At 39.5% G+C, this 20,157-nt stretch overlaps 1 protein-coding gene across 3 annotated transcripts in view; it reads right to left on the reverse strand.

Moving 5' to 3' along the window:
- Positions 1 to 20,157, reverse strand: part of MPPED2 (metallophosphoesterase domain containing 2) — a 108,944-nt gene that overhangs the window by 60,384 nt on the left and 28,403 nt on the right. For all 3 annotated transcript variants that reach the window (XM_054068850.1, XM_054068853.1, XM_054068851.1), the window contains exon 3: positions 9,906 to 10,087. In XM_054068850.1, coding sequence (XP_053924825.1) covers positions 9,906 to 10,087 — 182 coding nt within the window. The remainder of the gene's footprint in view (positions 1 to 9,905; positions 10,088 to 20,157) is intronic.

The following is a 20,157-nucleotide window of genomic DNA, read 5'->3' on the forward strand; positions in this document are numbered from 1 at the left end:
GTACCAGCAATAGCAAGTGAGGGTTTGGTAACTGTCACCTCACAGCTGGAGTGCTGGATGAAACCACAACAGTGAAGTGAGGCACTGAAGTGATCTGAGTCTCAATGGGATCTCAAGTCCTGAGAAACCTGGCTCCCAAAGCTATGGAAGGGCCATTGTGAACCAGTCCACACATCAGCCAAACACTGAGACAAGCCCAGTACCAAAAGACAAAACATTGCAGCAGAGCAGGTCCTCCAGCCTTTTACCAGGATTTATGAGAAAAGATGCTGCCTGTGGGTCTTGTAACCACCCTACAGAGCAAAGCACCATTATTCACACGATCATGCTCACGATGACAAAGCAGGACAAAGAAAAAGCAAATTCCTTTTGCTCTGGAAGAAGAGGTTCTCTTCCTTTTTCTCCCCACCAGTGGTATCAGATTGCCACGAATCCTCTGAAGTCAATATACTCCCTAAATACAGTCATTAAAGATTTCAAGTTCTTTTAACAGGCGATGAGGATGCATGGGAGAGGTGGAGTTGCACAGGTCTTTCTTGCAGCTTTTTTGTGCCAAGACACCACTGTTACCGATACATAAAAAGTATGCAGAATTTTTCCAAGCTCACATACTCAGCTTCAGCCTACTGCAACAAGAGGGTTAATTAAGAAGCTACGCAGGCTGGCTACAGCCAGCAAGAAACAACAATCTATTTAACAGAAAAAGAAGTCAGTAATTCTTGGAACATATATTAACCCCCCTAGTACAGGCAATTACTGTAAGAGAAAGGTCTGCCAGTCTCGCATTAACATAAATTGCTGCATGTTGCTTTTGTAAAGAACATTTGAGTTTTAAGCTTGAATCAACATCATGCCACATCCCCACCCGGCAATCTAACATTTTTAGCAGATCTTCAGTCTCAGTGGCTGGCCACAAAAAAAAAAAAAAAAAAAAAAAAAATTTATACAAGCCAAAAAAATGCAGGATGGCATTTCACTGAGATGCTGTTCTGTAGCTCAGTTTAAGGTAATCTCACACATTTCCTAACATGCAGAAGTGCAAAGAGGAAGGGGGGGAGGAACCCAAAGATCATTCCTGCTGCCTGCTAGGTTCTGTACTTGCATACAACATAAAAAAACCAGTGGTGATTAAAAAAAAAAAAAAAAAGCCTTTGTAATAGACAGAACACTGCCAACCAGCTTTAAATTGAATTACACAGCCTGCTAATCTTTATGATGAAATAAAATTTCTTTGAACACTACACATTATACTAAAATCTGCAGTGCTTTCTCCCTCCAGCTCCAACCTCTATCTGCTCAAAGCAACTCCTCCACTCTGAAACCATTGTTCTTTCTAAGCAGGAATGTGACGCTCTGCTAACAGACAGATTTCTTATTTTGATTAGGTATTGTTAATATTGTGTATGTAACGTGAAAATTTAAGGGAGGCATTTTTGCACTTTGTATTTCTGATACAACATGTAATTTATAAGCCGCAAAATAAATTCATGGTGTACAAAGAATACATAGACTGCTTTCCATTGAAATCATTCTCATGTTACAATGTGCAGCTGCAGCAGCAACACTGGAAAAGAATTTGATGACAATGTCTATAAAACTTGCTATTTGGGTGGCATTACTTGTTTCATGCCTGGTCAATACAACATCCATAAATCTTTGTTCTGTTTTAAAGTGGATTTGTGGGAAAGAGGGAATTAAAAGGAAGAATTAGTTTGGTTATTTAATAAATTTGTTTTGGTTATGGTTTGTTATTCAAAACCTGATCATTCCCCTCTTTCAATACAACAGCAGTACAGGGAAGCAGATCCAAGAAATGACTAAGCAATTATCGTGATTGAAAGTCCTGTCCAAGAACTGTGCAACACTTTCCAGTGCTCCTGGTTCCTTCCTTTCATTGAAAATTACTAAATGAATATGTTAGTTTTAAACATACAAAAAGCCACTCAAATCCGGGACATTATTCTCTTTGAAAGCACGTTTCACCTGAGCCAAGTTCTGTATTGGCTGTCAAACAACGCCTTAATGATTGGTTTGACTGATCATGGCAGGTAGTACACAACTTGTACAGAGAACGTTATACCATATCTCTAGGAAGTCAGTTTAGGAAAAAAAGATCAAAGTTTATCTGTGTGCCATGAACAGACAGTAAAAATAGGTTCCTGTGAAATTTCTTTATGAAAAGTTGTCAGGAATATAAGAACAAAACAAGAAACAAATGATCAGTTATGAATTAACTTACACTGTTCCTCCTGCACAAATTCCACCTTAGTCAGTGGAAATTTTACTATCATTTCTCTACAACTTCTTCTATTTTAACTTTTAATTTATAAATCTAGGATTCTGTTTTCCACAAAGAATCTAGCATCTGACTCAGAGCAGAGGATAAATATGAAGAAGCACCTATAATAATCACAGCACAAAAGCAGAATTTTGCACTTCCTTTTGGCTTTCACATTTCACTGCAGATTGCTAATTCAGGAAAACATTATTCAGCTCAATACCAAAAATCCAGGTCTGTATTCCCCTACTATTTTATAAAGATAATAAAATGCAACATTCAAATTATTTTTTTATTCTTCTGAGAAAAAAAAAATTAGTATTACTATATCTAAAAAGATATTTGAAAATAAAAGCTGAGCACTGATGATTAATTTAGCCAAGCCCTATGGGAATTTAAAACGAAGTATAAGTGAGAATTTAACAGTGACATTAAACACAGTTCAAGTTAGAACAAGCAAAGGAAATAAGTAAAGATACTGCAATAAAATCTAAATAAACGTGGAAGTTTTTAAAATCTTTACCAACAAGACAGAGTGAAATATATATCCCAGAAAACTAAATAAGCAAAAAAAAGCAACCAAACCAAACTTTCATGATCTAAGTGAAGAGGGTTTTCAAAGAAATTGCATCAACATGTAATTGCATCAATATTCAGCATCTACTAGCAACTATATTTAATAAACAAGTAGACACAACAAGGCTTGCCAGTGCATCTTCAGGTCTCCATTATTCTCCAGTTCAGAGCACCTCTGAAGCAGGCAGCCAGCCTGGTCTGGGTCCAGCAAATCACACCAAACTCCGAACAGGATCAGAGGGACAGCAGAACACCAACAGAAGAGTCAACTGCCTTCAACAGCCAGCTCAATCTCTTATTAATATAAGCATATTCCTTTTCAGTCTGAAGCCTAAGCAGCTCCTCACCAGAGAAGCTGTTTTCAAAATCAGACTAATGGATTTTCCAGTGAGTTGCTTCCCTCTCTCCAAGAACAGCTGTGCAAAACTCATACATACCTACAGGATTAAAGCTACCTCAGCATTTTCTTTCACTTGCAATGAACGCAATTTTTTTTCCAGTTCTAAGAATTTTGTTCATAAAAACATTATTTTATGTTTAGTCAATTATTCATTCTAGCTATAACAAGTAGAGCAATACAGAGTTCAAAATATGCTCCAGATGGTAAAAGCACAAATCAGAAATAAATCAATTTATAAAAATAGGAAGAGATTTGCTTTTATTGCCATAATTTAACTTTAAAATATTCATAAGCTTCCTTCTGGATCTAAATTAGTTCCAAATACTCTGAGATAATATCCCTCTGAATTTGGAGAAATTTACAGCTTACTGGTTTGTTTTTATAAAAAAAATGTCACGTCAGACGTTAAAATAATTCACATCACATATATAATTTTAAGGAGCAAAAGTTTTCAAGAACAAATATTTTGTCACAATGAAACTGTTTTCAGTGTATATCAGCAAAACGAACACACACACAAAACCCTAAAAGAAATATGCCTGGAGAGGAGATGAAGCCTAGATAAAATGAGGGAATAACTGAGTCAGAGCAGAGAGACTGAGAAAGGACACAAGAGGAATATGATCCTGAATTTTCAAACAATGATAAGAAAAGAGCTCTGTCTTACTATTATCTTGTTTTGCTACAGTTCATTTTTTTCAGATTAAACGATACTATCTTCAAGATCAAACACTATTTTGGCAGGTGTGTGGTTTACACTTTTGGATATAATTTCAAGCTTCTACAGTACTAATGCAGAAGTCTCTGTGTAGACTGGAACCAAGTGCCTGTCCGTAACTCCGAGAGCAACACCACATTTCCAGTGCTTTTCCCATTTTGTTATCTTCTCCCTCACAGCCAGCAATTCCAAGCATAGGCTGCTATTTTCAATAACTAAACATTCACACTGAAACAAACTCTAAAAGAATACGCTTCGGAGGACCACATTCATACATGCAGAGAGTAACAAGAAAACCTCCACATTCAAATAGTATAAACATTCTTTTATGGTCCCTGTAAGTAACATGACAGAAGAACTAAACCATAGAAAAAGCACTTAATTTTTATTTTAGCTCTATCGACACTGTTTATACTAAAGGCAAGGATATATTACAGGTAAAGAAAGATTTGTTCTAGTACAAACCCATATGTATTTGGCCACTAAACCATTCATAAAGTTCCTCAATTCATTATCCCACAAAATTAAAAGAAATATTAATTCAAAAAAGGCAAGACAAAAAAACCCAAAACATGAAACAGCCAAGTTACTAGATTCCAGGCCAACTCGGAAAAAATCTGACTGAATTCTACTCTCAGGTCCGCAGACGTTAACCAGCAGTAATTTCACTTATGGGATTGATTCATAGCTGTAGAGTTCTGCCTAGTTCGTCCAGTACTACATCTTATATTAGAAATCTTGCATGGAAAGGAAAACCTAAAATCACAAATGAACACAGTAAGAGATAACCACTAAATCAAAAAAGAACAAAACTAGCTATTTGAGAAAAATTACTAAACCAGATGCAAACTACTCATGCAAGTAAGGGTATGCACAACCAAGCCCACACTAATTGAGCACAATAAACATATCGCCATTTATTAAAGATTTATCTGCCTGGATTTATCTTTGCTTTCTCTTTGGCTCTTATGAGTTATTCAATCACTTCCCATCATGCTGGAAAGGAAATATTGCTCTATGAAGACAGAGCTATAATTAGATATTCCTGTATTTCATTTCCCATATACGACTGAATAAGAATGGATGGGAAAAATATGAACAGGGATAATAAGAGGATGTTGAAACATTCAGTAAGAAATATACTGAGCATAGAATAACATCTTAATTCTTTCTCAGCACATAATGCTGTGTTTACTGCAAGGTCAGTTAAGTTACTATAAGAGATTTTTAATGAAAACAATTATAAATTTAAAATAACTGTGTTTAAAGCATTTAACAGTCACTAAGGTCAAGTGATTACAGCAGTTACAAGACCCAAGGGACATGTTCACACCAAAACAAAGTGAATAAATTACCTCAGCCAGTGTATGTAATCACTAAGTGACCACAGAGGTTATTCAACGTATAAGCCCAGATGACTTTCATGCAAAACCAATAATGAAAATTTATCAGTCAAAGAGAGAAAAGTATAAGAAGTAGTAAACTTGCAGGAAGGGCCAAGAGCTAGAAGAAGTGGGAAAGAGCGTAGAGAAAGCATGTTCTGTGATCTTGCTACAGAGGGAATGTTAATGAAACGGATGAAAAAAATGCTGAACATTTTGCTTAGGTGAGATACCCAAAGACCTGCAAAGGGATGCACAATTTAAAATTGCAAGGCTGACAGCAGTGCTCCCAGTCCTGTGTAGCTCTTGCACATGTGACAACCAGTGAAGTGCAAGCAAGGCAGGGGTTCAGAATAATCACCTTTTAACTTTTCCTGTGGCTTTACTGCCAACAAAATCACGGACAGTTATTGCATCTTAGTTATCTCATTATATAATCCTAGAGGAGATGAGACCCTGATTTTTAAGCACAGAGTAGGTAAAATAAGCTGTAGCATGAAGCCTAGCTTTGATCTCACTTCTCTCCCTCAAGGTATAAACGATACCAATGCCTTGTCTTCATTACTGCTTTACAACACAACTGCCGGCAGAGGAAACCATGCACACAAAAGATATGAAAACTGCTTTCTATAAGGACAACATTGTATTTGATGGGAGTTCTCAGCACATTGCTTTGGAATAAGGTTCGTACCAACTAAGATAAAAAAAAGATGCCTCACGCTATATGGCAGAAGAAAAAGGAATCTTGTTTGTTCCTGCCTGCCACTGGTATGTATTCTTTAAGCTATTAAATGTCATCACCTCACAACTCTGAAGGTATTAATCTTCACAATATACAGAGTAAATAGTAAAACTGATTACTCCCATTTTGCAGACAGAAGCCTAAAATAAAGTGGTAGAAGGGCACGCCTGACTTCATAGTGGTTTGATTCCAGACGAGGTGCAGACGGCACTGGAGCAAGTATTCACCACCGTGACAAGATTCCACAGGGGAATCAATTTGCTGCCTCACCTTATGCCAGAAACCTAATAACTGGTATTGTCATATATATGAAAATGCAAGCGGGCTCTGTGCGCGTAAAAAGAATAAATAAAAATGAAAGAACAAAAGCAGTTTTCTCTGTACCTGAAATATGAAAGCCTGAGGCCAAAGCCTGTAGGTTCTCTCACAGTCAAAGCTTCCAGTTTCAGCGACAGTGACTGCCAAAGAATAGAAAATCTGCTTTCTCAGATAAATACCGTACTGACTTCTACACAAATCATACATATTCTAAGAAAGCCCCGTGATAAATTATTGAGACTGGAACAAGACCTATTGAAAGGGTTACAATTCCTGTTGCAAATGTTAAACCGAAGATCTGTGTGATAAAATATGATCATGAAATATCTCTCAAATACAAGGAATGCCAAGTGGCTACTGATACTGTAAGATTCCCCACAAAAGAGTGAAAACACAGTAACAGCTTACTTGTTTTGGCTTCCAGCAGTACTGACTGTTTTCCAATGCCAAGCAGTGGGCATGGGCTCCAGCTGTATCAGAACAGTACTTGTGAGACAACTCAAGGTCTAAAGAGGAACTTTGGTAGCCAGACACTGCTCTTAGCAGTTTATTCAGGGTAGACTGTAAGTCTACACCCTCCAGAAAGCCATTCCTTTCCTGGAGCTGCCTGGCATCTGCAACAACCAAACCTCATTCAACAGCAGTGCTGTCCAGCCTTTCCACAAGGACTGTAACACCACCTACTCCCAGGGAAGCCATGGAACTTCTCATTGCCCTCAAGTCGCTTGCTTCTTCTCCTGCCCAACACTAATGTTTACAGGTTACTTCCCCTCAACTCTGTGCCTGGGAAGATCGTAGAACAGATCCTCCTAGAAGCTCTGCTAAAGCACAGGAAGGACAGGGAGGTGATTCAAGGCAGCCAGTATGGCTTCACCAAGGGCAAGTTCTGCCTGACCAACCTAGTGGCCTTCTATGATGGCGTAACCACAGCAGTGGACATGGCAAAAGCAATGGATTTTATATATCTGGACTTCTGTAAAACCTTTGACACGGTCCTCTACAATATCCTTCTTCTAAACTGGAGAGAGATGGATTTGATGGGTGGACTGTTCGGTGGATAAGAAATTGGTTGGATGGTTGAATTCAGAAAGTAGTAGTCAATGGCTCAATGCCCAGATGGAGATCTGTGACAAGCGGTGTCCCTCAGGGGTCCATACTGGGAGCAGTGTTGCTTAACATCTTCATCAACGATATAGACAGTGACCTCAAGTACACCCTCATAAGTTTGCAGATGACACCAAGCCGAGTGGTGCAGTTGCCACAACAGAAGGACGGGATGTCATCCAGAGGGACCTGGACAAGCTGGTGAACTGGGCCTGTGTGACCCTCATGAGGTTCAACAAGGCCAAGTGTGAGGTCCTACACCTGGGTCAGGGCAATCCACAGTTTCCATACAGGCTGGGGGACGATATGTTTGAGAGCAGCACTGTGGAGAAGGACTTAGGGGTGTTGACTGATGAGAAGCTCAACATGAGTTGGCAATGCACACTTGCAGCCCAGAAGGCCAACAGTATCCTGGGCTGCGTCAAAAGAAGTGTGGCCGGCAGGTTGAGGAAGGCGATTCTCCTCCTCTACTCCGCTCTTGTGAGACCCCACCCGGAGTATTGTGTCTAGTTCTGGAATCTCCAACAGAAGAAGGATACTGAACTGTTGGAGCAGGTCCAGAGGACGGCTACAAAGATGATCAGGGGGCTGGAGCACCTCTGCTATGAGGACAGGCAGAGAGAGTTGGGGTTGTTCAGCCCGGAGAAGAGAAGTTTCTGGAGAAAGATAGTGGCCTTCAAGTACCTGAAGGAGGCTACAAGAAAGTTGGGGAGGGACTTTTTACATGGGCATGCAGTGACAGGACAAGCAAGAATGGCTTTAAATTGGAAGGGGGAAGATTTAAATTAGAGAGTAGGAAGAAAATCTTCACAATGAGAGGTGAGGCACTGGAACAGGTTGACCAGGGAACTTGTGGAAGCCCACTCCCTGGAAGTGTTCCAGGCCAGGCTGGACACGGCCTTGAGCAGCCTGGTCCAGTGGAGGTGTCCCTGACCATGGCAGGGGTGTTGGGACTGGATAATCTCTAAGGTCCATTCCAAACCAAACCATTCTATGATTTTATGATAGGTTATTACAAAGAACACTCAGAAGTTGAGGAAGATGACTTCTACTGTGTCTCATCCCTCAGCCTATGTACATATTTACCTACCTCTCCTACTGCTTCTTGCTTCCCTGTCCTGCAATTACATTCCTAGAAAAGGACAGTTTTGCACCCATAAAATCTAGTACAGCTTTCTAGAAATAAGAATGATAAAACTAAATTACAGTAAGATTGCAGTAACTGTAAGCCACAATCCCACATGCACAGACAATACAAAGAAGAAAAAAATTCTTTCAAATTGGGCCATGGAAATCAGAAAAGGTCAGAAGGAAGATAAAAAGAACAGTATGGAGAAAATGCAAAGGAAAGTGAAAAGATGGAGAATGTGGAAGTTCTTTGATTTAAAAATTCCTTTTATAAATCTAAATGTTCTTTACTTATCTCTTTAAGGGTCAGCCAAGGAACTCCAGTGGAATAAAATGATGCAATTAAAGGCACGTAGAGGTGTGGCCGTCATACAGCAGGCAAGAGAGAGTGTGGTGATGGAAGTAAAGCCTGATAACAAAGCTATGCTTTCAAAAGTTTTTATATAATGCTGTAAATTCATTTTAACGTTTCCTGAAGATCAGCTGCGAGCCACCTTCACCTCTGAGTATTTCTAGTGCATACAGTGACATGGCAGAACACAGACAGCCCACCAGTGGCCTTTATAACAGGAGCATCCTCCAAAAGTTCCCTCCTTCGTTTTGGTCTCCTGCTGTTGCAGTTTGGTTGCCTTCAACTGTAGCAACACACTATCAAGGCACTGCTATTAAATATAGCAGAATAAGAAACGTGTTCTACCAAAGGGGCACTGAGTGCCTGTGTTCAAAGTTAAAATGCCAGTACTCTAACTCAAAGAAGGAATCATATGAATACCACCCAAAAAAATTCTCCACTTTTAAACAGTATTATTGATATTGCCTTCCTATATTGTGGGAAGAAGGATTTTCATTGTTTCCAAATACGTTGTGGCTTTCAGCACTGCTTTAAATTATGGTAAACCCAAACTACAGCAAGCAATAGTTTTGGCTGTGGATATAAAACCCCACAGCACCAACTAAGGAGACATTGTGTATGTTCATAAGAGAAGCCACCACCGCCTCAGTGCACACAGAAGTCTACACAGTCCTTGCTATGGAATGACAGAATCTTTTCCCCCAAGATAATGCAAAAATACAGCAAAGTCTCTTATTTTGTCTTAATTAACAGAATCATACTGAGGCTAGAAACAGCACATCACATGAGGACAAGTGAAGAAAGGGTGGGGGGAGATTTTCAAGTGCTCTAATTCAATTAGGAGGCAGTGACTGACACTTGGACAGGAGGGGTTAATTGGGGTCACCAAAACGCAGTAATTCCTTACCTAACCAGTCATTAAACTTCTTAACCTCTGAGGGCAGTCCCAGTTCGGTGAAATCGCCCGTGTGGAGAAGGATGTCCCCATAAGGCATCTGGATGCCATCTGTTCTGGAGTGTGTGTCTGAGACGCAGACAAATCGCGTGTGGCCGGCTGGTTTTGGAGTGTCATACGGGATAGGGTCGACCCTAAAGCAGACACATAAAGATCTTGTAACAGTTACAAGGTTAAAACCCTCTCATCTATTATTTCAGATATCAACACAGATCTATCACTATAAAAGCGTGCAAGCGCACACACACATCCGTTTACACACAACACGCTGAACAAAATGACTGTAGTGCAACACTGCCAAATATGCAGAAGGCACCACACTGCTTCTCCAACACTTACCTGGCAAAATGGGGAGATTAAAAAATCCACAAGATACAGCCAGTTAGTGATACTAAAGTTAGTTTAAACATTGAAGAAAATGGATTTAAGTTACTTTGAATTCAGATATATCTTTCCCATCATCTGCCTTACATACGAACAAGCACACAGGCTGTTAAATAAAGGGTCTCACAGGCTGGCCTGCAACAGGCTCTCACTTGAGCTGAGCAGCTTAGCATATGATGTTCTTCAAGGGCATAGGCGCTCCTACAGATTCCAGCAGGAATTATTTTTTTCCCCACACACAATCAGGTACATTCAGGACTGCATTGATGAAGCCTGGAAATTACAGGACTGAGTCTAAAAACAACTTCATACCCTTATACAAAATTCTGAGCTCTTCTTCCCAAAATCTATCAGGTCAGAAACTGATGTGGTAGAGCACTAAGTAACCATAGATAAAACATATTTTCTACAGCTAATGATGTAATAACTTTAGTTCAATGGTTTATTGAACCTAAATCCATTACTTTGATCTTATTATCTATACGTGACCTAGCACAGAAGTTTGGGTTTGAGGTGTGTTGGGTTCTGTTTTTTTAAATTTAAGCAGAACACGGGAAAATAATAGGGGAGAGAAGTGCTTTACGCATACATAGCGGTTAGGAGTTCTAATTCGTAACAGAAAAACTTAAAATACAGTAGGCAACCCATTGTCTACTTTGGAATAGCAATTACTTCTCTGCAGAGTTACCATAATTCGATTTGCTCAACTTAACATTTGAATAGCACAGCATCAGGATTAACACAACAGAAAAACCTATCCCAACTCCACAAAACTTCAACCCATTCCATTGATGTGCCACTTTGATCATGGTTAGAGCTTAGCTTCAGCTTGAAATTTTGAGGTATGTAGGCGTTATGTCAGAAAAATAGTCTGCTTACGTCTCCAATTAGCAGAGCAGTGAAACCAAGCTCTAAATATTTTAAAGCATCCACAATAATGCTGCTCTAAGACTTACTAGAACAAACTGACATAACAGACATTCCAAAATTGGTGCCTGAAAGTAAAATTAAATAGGTTTTATTATTTGCTTTACACACTGAAAAGAATGTTTTTCTTAAAATTCCCATAGTTGAAATAAGACATACAATCCATAATAGAAAATAAATCACAAATCCTAAGAAAATGCAGACTTTTGAGTTAACCCAGGCCAAAGCACAAGGTATGATTGGTTGAGCCATACAATTGGAAACCCACTACAGAAAACCACTGCAAACATCTGAACTCTGACAATCAATGGATTCTTCTTCTCTGCAACAGTCAGAAATTAATGCGGTTATTATTACACAGGACAATTCACTTAACCATTGAAAACACAGTGGCAAGCTGGGCAGAATTGTAATTGTAGGCCATAGCGCTTTTGTATTTGGTGTCTTCCTTCCAATTAATGAAGGTAAGCTGAAACTTTTTTAATACTACGTCACTCAGTCAACATGAGGGTTTCCAAATCATTTCCACACTTCCACATATGTTCATTCCAGAACACCAAATGAACATCAGCTTTCATCAGTACCACATACCTTGTTCTGATCATCTCTGCTTAAGCTGTGACCAGCACTGCCTGGGGAGTCCAAATTTTGTTTGCACGCAGCAGCTATGCTCTTGCTATTCTCTGCAGTTTGCTTCCAAATCCTAATTTGCTTTATCTGATCTCTATTAGCGTATGACATCAAAATCTGATTTAGAATTTTTCTATTCATGCACTGACTTACAGAAAATTCTATAATCAAAATTCATTAAGTTCCTGACCCTTCTTTCTCCTCTTCACGAATACTACCATGCTGCCAAGTAACCTTTTTCTACAACTTAGCTTAATTTCTTCTCTTATTCACTTGTGCTTGCCTACTAAGTATTCGAAAGTGAGATACTGAAGGTTATTGTGTTCAATCCATCAATCTCTTACTCAAAGTAGTCCTTCAATGGAAACTTAATAAAAGTGGTGCTATTTCAAGTCCTAAAGGCTCAAGTTTTCTTTTCATCCAGAGCTACAGTATGGCAAACAATAATGCAAGATTTTTCTTTCTTAGTATATCACAAGAGGATTGGCCTCTGAACTTGTATGATCAGCGACCATAAGTAGGTGAAGTGCTTCCCTTTCACCACTATTAGAAACACACGGCTTGCTAGCAGGCTTCTGTCTGGGCTGTGAATGTCAACCCTTCTTCTGGCGGTCTGCTTACCTCATCACCCAACACTGAGGGAGATAACAGACCGGCATTTCTAAAAGCTCTTTAACAGTTATGCATCTGACTGTCATTGCAATTCAAGAGAAAATAAAATAATTATTATGTTTCAGCCCTGCTCACAACCAGTTCCTGCTGAATCAGAGCACATACCTAAGAAATTCAACATATTCTTTACCATTTGCTCCAAACACAGTGCATCTGACTTTGACGCTCCCTCTCATCACCAGTACTTCATTTTTTTCAGTATTCTTGATCTAGCAGACTGGAATACTTTACAGGTTATTTGAACACTGCATTTGGAAAAGTATGCTCATGGAAAGACATAGTAAATGTTATTCCAGATTAATAAAAATGCTCCTACGTTAGGATTAATCAGGAAATAGAAAACAACTTAAAAAAAAGAGCTAAGCATCAAAATGAATGAGGATTATTTTCCCTTACGTTAGTAAATTATTGTGGGCATCTAACTTCCTTTATGGAGAGTTGTTAATGGGTACTTGTCTACCCCAAGATATCTTGAACCTTAGAAAATCAGGCAGTCTGGTGTTTTTTTCAAAAGTTTATGTAAGACCTAGAATGAAATCCTGTAAGGCAGCTGAGCAATGACTGCTTTCTAAGATTGTGACAGTAATGTAAGATCTGTCACATTTAATACATTTATGACAAGGGTTTAGAAATCAGAAGGGACAATGTAATCTTCATACACTTCTAGATGGACCTTGTTTATCAGATAATTACTCAGCTTTACTAAACTGCCCTTACCACTAGTTGTTTTCTTTTAGAGTAAGAGTCCCTTAGGTACAAGCCTCAAATCTACAGTTCCTCACACATTTCTGCAGCCGAATCAAATGACAATGTAAACCAGGATCCAAGCTGGCTTGCCCAGCTATCACTGATAAATGTCTTCCTCCAGTTACCATGGCACTTCCAAGAGAGCAGGGACACGCACAGAAGCAAACCGAGTGCTGCCCCTTGCTCTGTTGGCTGTGTCCATGGCGGCCCACGTGTGGTGCTGTCTGGGATGTCAGCACCTGATGCTGCTCCCAGGAACTGAGAGCTGTATGCTCTCCTCATCCATCAGACAGCAATTTTGTCATGGCTTTACACTTTAGAAGCAAAGATTGAGTAAATAAGCAATAACGAGCAAGGCAGAAGTTATCAAGGTAGGAGGGCTGAATTCAGAAACTTGTAAAGGAGGAAAACATTGGGCCTTTCACATGCATGGAGGCAAAGGACTTGATATAGGATGTCATGCTATGGAACAGGCATGTTAGTTCTGTATTTCAGCCCAAGCTTATCCCAGTTACTCATAACGATGTTTTATAAATCAACAGCATTGGAAAGCACCTCCAAGGCAGAAAGGGCCGTGCACCTCCCTCCAGAGACACAGCTGGAGGCAGAATTAGACAGGGACTCTGCTTTCAAGAAAATTTAGAAAAGACACAAGCATAATATTTCTGAAAGAAATAAAAGGTTTAATTGCAAAGGATAATTCTGCATTGCTGAGTTCAAATGCTGCAAATACAGGGCTCTAGGTTAGCAGGTCCCTGGGAATGCCTATGCTTTGAGAGCCCAGTGTGGGTTCCGCCTTTTCACTTCCCTGCTCTCTTGTGTTTTGAGATATGCAGACCTCAAATCCCCTCTTATGGAACAATTCCCAAGAAACCAATTCATCCCTGAAAACTAAATAAAAATCTTAAACGTTAAGCCAGGAAGAATTTTCAGTTCCTAACAATGAATAAATCACTCAGACAAATGCAGCACCTATGGCCAGACAAAACATTTACAGATGCTGAAAATCCCTCCCCTTGCCCCAAACTCTACAATTCAAACCAGCACTACTACTGCTTACAGCCCACTACTTCTTAAGCTGGTTCCATTGGCTTTTGCTACAGGTGAGCAAGGCAGTACTTGGTGAGAAGACCACATAGTTTCACTCTTTTCCCAGGCTCCCCAGATGCATTAACAGTTCCATGACATCTGCGCCCTTGTCCTTCTCAGACCATGTCACATTGTATGATGCCTTTTCATCTCTTGAAGATTTCTCCATTGGGTTATATCTGTGAATGAATTTGTGGGTTTGTTTTTTATGACACCTAAATTAGCATTCATTCTAAATCCATTTAGGCATAGACCGCGAGTCTGTGTACCACATAAAATCTGTGCGTGCTGTTGCATGTACTCTACTGTTTTGGGAGTCATTTGGAGACATGCTGTCTTATAACTATTCTATATTAAAAACATATCTATATTACGAGCTCTTAAAAACCACCTACTCATACTTGCTATGAACAGTCATAGTTCTATTTATTTACAGTTTAGCTGCCTTCTTCAAAATCTTTATATTCTTCCTCCTTTTTCAAAGAGTCAGTTATTTCGGTATATTTATTTTGGATTAAAATACAAACATTTTCTGTAAAAACACTTTTAAAAGCTTGTTTCTAAGTACTGTTAGGTTCCTCTCCTCAGCTAAGGTAATAAAAGATAATTTTGTTGAAACTGAAAATGAAAAGCCATATATTTTCTATTATTTTACCTTTTTCTTTCTTTGAATTCATTCCTTTACCCCTACACGTGTTCCCTCTGGAAAGTGTGGTTCAGAAGAGAAGAATGGCGAGTTCCATGAAAACTCCTTGCTACAGTACTTAAACTATTTGCTACTGTATCCAAATCTCACAGCTTTGTTACATTGTGAAATTTGTTCTTTTCTTAAAGCCAGCCCCAAGTGCTGGGACTGGGGGATCATGCGAGACCTGTGCCTGAATTATTTTTGTCAAAATCTATGGATAAGTTTCTCAGTTGAAGAAAAATGCATTAAATGCATCTGTATGCCTTGCAGATGTTCAAGATATTGAATGAAGATAAAAGATGTGTAATTGTTCTCATTTTAGAAAACATTTCAGGACCATTAGTCCAAATTTGCAATTTTAGAACCAGTTTTTAATGCCACAAACCAGAGGACTATATCAAAAGCTAACTGTAAACATGCCCACATTTTGAAACAAAAATTTAACATCTGAATGTATAATCTCCAACTCAAAACATTAACAATTATTTTAAAGCATGTCTTTTAGTTAGTTATCAGGCTGATATGAACACAAACACATTACTAAAAACTTCATACACTCTCAGATTAAAAACCAGAACCGCAGCAAAAAAACATGGGGCAGACACAGTTCATTAGAACTTACTCACAACCTTCTGAGCTGCTTCACTCTCCCAAAACCATGGGGCAGGAGGCTTTCTGCCCCTGTACTGCTCTGCAACTGCATCTCCCACAGCTGCTCTGGATGCAGTTCCCCAAATTTGTAAGGCATCTTGGAAGATCCAGGCACTTTTTTTTTTTAACTGTACTGAAGCACTTATATTTCTTACAATTATCACCATGGCAGCACGCATCTCAACACCGAACATTGCAACTCCCCTACATGCCACAGCTGCAGGACGCTGGCAGTCAGAGCCACCACAGCAACAGCAAGCGTGGGGACGGCCTTCCCATGTATCCTGCCCAGCTGTGGCACCCCAAGGCTGGCCAGGCAGAGCAGACACATCTTCTCACTCACCATGATGAAACACCAGTGAAAGGGCCATTGCTGGGCACACATCAGAGCCAACAGCACATAGCCAAGACTAAGGCTCCTGGAGGATAAAAATCCATAAAAAGATAAATTACACTAAAGGAGGTTGTAAGACTGCTGAGATGGTGTCCAAGACCTTGTTTTTTTCCCAAGGACTCGTCAGGCCCCAGGGGTTTTATCCAGCACTCTCTCATTCACCACAAGCTCAACCACCTGTGCTTGGATCAATGCAGCCCCAGCATGCATGGCTGTGCCTCCCCAGATGCTCCATCCCGTTGGTTTTATTCCCTGAACTGGCTCAGCTTACTGAGTCCAACAGGCAACTTTAACTCCCTAAGTTATCTCACCATGATTACCAGAACAGATGCTGGTTTCCCAAGCATTAGCTGTGGATCCCAATCCTAAAGAGGACTCTACCAGATGAGTCATAGGAACTGATTAAAAGGGGAAGAAGAAGTGTGCATGGAAAAGGAGAAGGAGGTGAAGGAGAATACCACATTCAGCTGACAATAATATTTTTGATTTTCTTGTTCAATAAATCCTGGTATCCACGGGTAAAGCCAGACACCACGGGTTACTGCGTCTTTCTCAGCCAAGAGGGTAAGCAATGAATTGGAGAAAGAGCTAAGTGGGGTAGTGGGAGTGGAAGGAAAACCAGCGGGGTGAATGCTCCACTAATAGCACACCACAGATGTGGCAATGGTGGCTTCAGGCAACACTTGCCATCAGAGAGGAGTGCACCAGGCACCAGGCAAGAAAGCCAGTGCACCAGGAAAGAAAACAATGGCAAGTCAACAACTTCCACAGGACAACCTCAGCACCTCTGTCCCCATTTCTAGAGCTCCCCTCCCATGTCTACCTCACTGGTGGCCCCTTCAGCACTAATGCAAGGACATGAAAGCTCAGCACACATCACACCTGGCTATCATGTAGGAGACGGAACACCAGACCCACTGTGCCAACACTCCTACTTCAGGATCACAGAATCATAGAATCACCAGGTTGGAAAAGACCTCTTGGATCATCGAGTTCAGCCATTCCTATCTGCCACTAAACCGTGTCCCTGAGCACCTCGTCCACCCTTCTTTTAAATCCCTCCAGGGATGGTGACTCAATCACCTCTCTGGGCAGCCTCTGCCAGTGTCCGATGACCCCTTCTGTGAAAAATTTTTTCCTGAAACTGGATCTGTGGGCCTGGAAACATACCCTAGTCCATCAAGAATTCTTATCATTTTGTGACATGAATTTAAAACTTCCAAAAACCCAAGCATTTTACAAAGATTTTTTAAGCTGTAGGGACTATTTTATACATTGCCTTGGCAAACAGATTAACTTCTCAGTATTCATAATTGATGTCTTGATTTTGAAAGGGAAACTACAAAAACTTTGATGAAGGGGCCAGGCACGTTATCAGATCACATTGTACACTCGAGTGAAAGGTGGGTGACATGCAAATTCTTACAACATGAATTCAGTGCATCATATAGATACCCAGACATCTCCAGCCAGAAAAATATATCTATGTACATACACAAAGCTTATTTTGTGATACAACACATGCTGAATGACACAAAGCCAAGTACTCATTTCCTCTCAATAAACACAATGAAAGTCAAAATACAACATTGCTTTAGATGACCATTGTCAGCCATTAATTGTTTAAATCATAGACATCAGTGCTTTTGTTAACTCAACTCCATCTTTCAGTATGGTCAAACACCAAGAGTACATCTGGTTTATTCTTGGATTAAAAAGAAAGGGATGCAAATACCTTTCAACACTCTCACTGGTAGATCTTATTTATACAAGCTCAGGTATCTAAGAATAGAACACTGCAAACTAGCTAGAAAGCCACACCTCTTCTGGAAACCTCTGCGTACACGTATCACCTACCAAAACCTTACAAAGAGTTCTGGAAACTGTAAAACAGAGGTCTGATATTTTTTTCAGAAATTGCCTTAATTGCATATTGGTGCAATGTGGGAAAAAAAACTAAATTACATTAACAAACCCACAGGAGGACTCAATGCACCACTCAGCAGCTTAGTGCTAGCTCTTCCAGCAATTATAGCTGCAGGGAAATGATGGATCTTTTTATTACAGGTTTTGGAGCTGTTTCACTTCCAGTGAGATTTATGAGATTAAACAGAAAAGACCTATATTATCCACTGTCATCATTTGGTCAAATTTAGGAAAACCCTCCTTTCTAAGGCATTTTAATAATACACCTTTAATAATACAAATGTCAACTAATTAACAGTCCTAACTCTGCTAATCCCAGATTCTGATTAGTAATAGAACCAGAAAGAGGTAAAATCCAGATTTTCTGTGGTGTTCTTTGGGGGCAAATAATCACAAATAGTCCTTTTTCTGAAGTATCTAACCTCCTTTGATATTAATGGGAATTCAGAAACTGAATTGCTTGAGCGCTTTTGAAAATCCTATTAATCATCCGTTTGCAGATGAAATTTCTTCACGCTGGAAAAAATACCTTCTGAAATTTGGCTATAAGTGGCTTTCCAAAGGTTAGATAAGCAAAACAGAATTGAAAAGAGTATCAACAGTAGTATCAGCATCCCTCTAAGGCAAATGTCTACTTTAAATAAAACAGTAAATTGCCTTTTCTGTGCCAGTATGGTTTCAATTAAAAGTCATTAAGAAGTCCTTTTCCCATATTCTTTTGTTGTTGTTGGGGGACTGATATAAATTATGACTTCCCCCCACTCTGAAGATTCTTTTGTTGCCTAAACCACACCCACTAGGAAGGTATGTCAATAAACTGTCTACACCAAAGGCAGATTTTTATTTCCCTATTATAAACTCTACAACACCCACTCATTAAATATACTCAATGTATATTCTGGCATCCTAAGCCCCAAACTTTAATTTAAGGACAATGAGATTTGAAAAGTTCACATTCTTCTATCTCAGCAAGAGTGAGGCTAAATTAATGTGTGGTATTCCTCCAATTATTTCAATTGCCTAAGCCATAAAATGGGGTGGACTTATTTCTAGGGTGGAAACCAAAGAGAAGGCTTTAGCCCTTTCTTCGATAGTAAAACTTTTTTTTCAAATTGTAATGCAAAAATGCCCCAAACAGATAGAAGTAGATGTCCAAATTGGATTACATTCCATTTGTTTCGCTCTAACTTGACACACCAAAAATGCCATCTTTCTCAGAAATGAGGACAACTTTGGTCAGAAGGACATGTGAGAGGGCTTATAATGACAAGGTTCTGTCAAAAAAAAAAAGAATTGTGCAAGAGAAAATACAGCAGCATATACTCCCTTTCTTATGCCTATTTGTATTAAGAATGAAATCTGGAGCATCTTAAAACGCAGAGAATTCATAAGCACAATTCGATACTTTTTCTTGGAGATGATAAATTCAGCAGTAGACAATAACTGTAAGGAAATAAGGCAACGGGACAATTGGACTTGAAGGCATTCAAAATTTTTAGAAGAACTGATTGTCTTGCAGAATTTGTTATGAAATCTAAAATCTCTCTTCATGTTTTAGAAACAAATACACGGGACTGAGCCTAGAGTTTTTGCTGAGAAACACCTGAGGTTGGCTCTCATTTCCACCCTACTCTCTCACCCCCATAAATAAAGTACAGTAACTTCTAGAAATTTCACTGATTTGCAGCTCAGGAAGAAGTGTTGTTTAGTCCACAAGTTAACTATATAGTACAAGTAAGAAATGATGCAGTAGGCCTTCTCAATCATTTTCCTTTCTGACCTGCAGGTATGACCCTCTGCAGGGATGAGATGTGATCCCACCTCTATGCAAGCAAAGTGTTAGACCTTCCTAAACACAAGTCTCACTGCTACTCTGCCGTATGATTTGACTTCCACAGGGGTGATGAAACTGAGTCCAAAAAACCTGTACAAAGGAAGGACAATTCATGCTGGGCAAATGCCATCAGTTCCCATTTTTAAGTTACTAAGGGCATAGAGTGCTACCAACGTGCCTAAGAAATAGTCACTGATGTTAGTAGGAGATCGGTGAACAAACAGAGCAGAACATATAACTTTAAAAGAAATTCTCTACTATT

This window comes from Cuculus canorus, chromosome 5 (genome assembly GCF_017976375.1).
Source record: "Cuculus canorus isolate bCucCan1 chromosome 5, bCucCan1.pri, whole genome shotgun sequence".
NCBI classification, from domain to species: domain Eukaryota; kingdom Metazoa; phylum Chordata; class Aves; order Cuculiformes; family Cuculidae; genus Cuculus; species Cuculus canorus.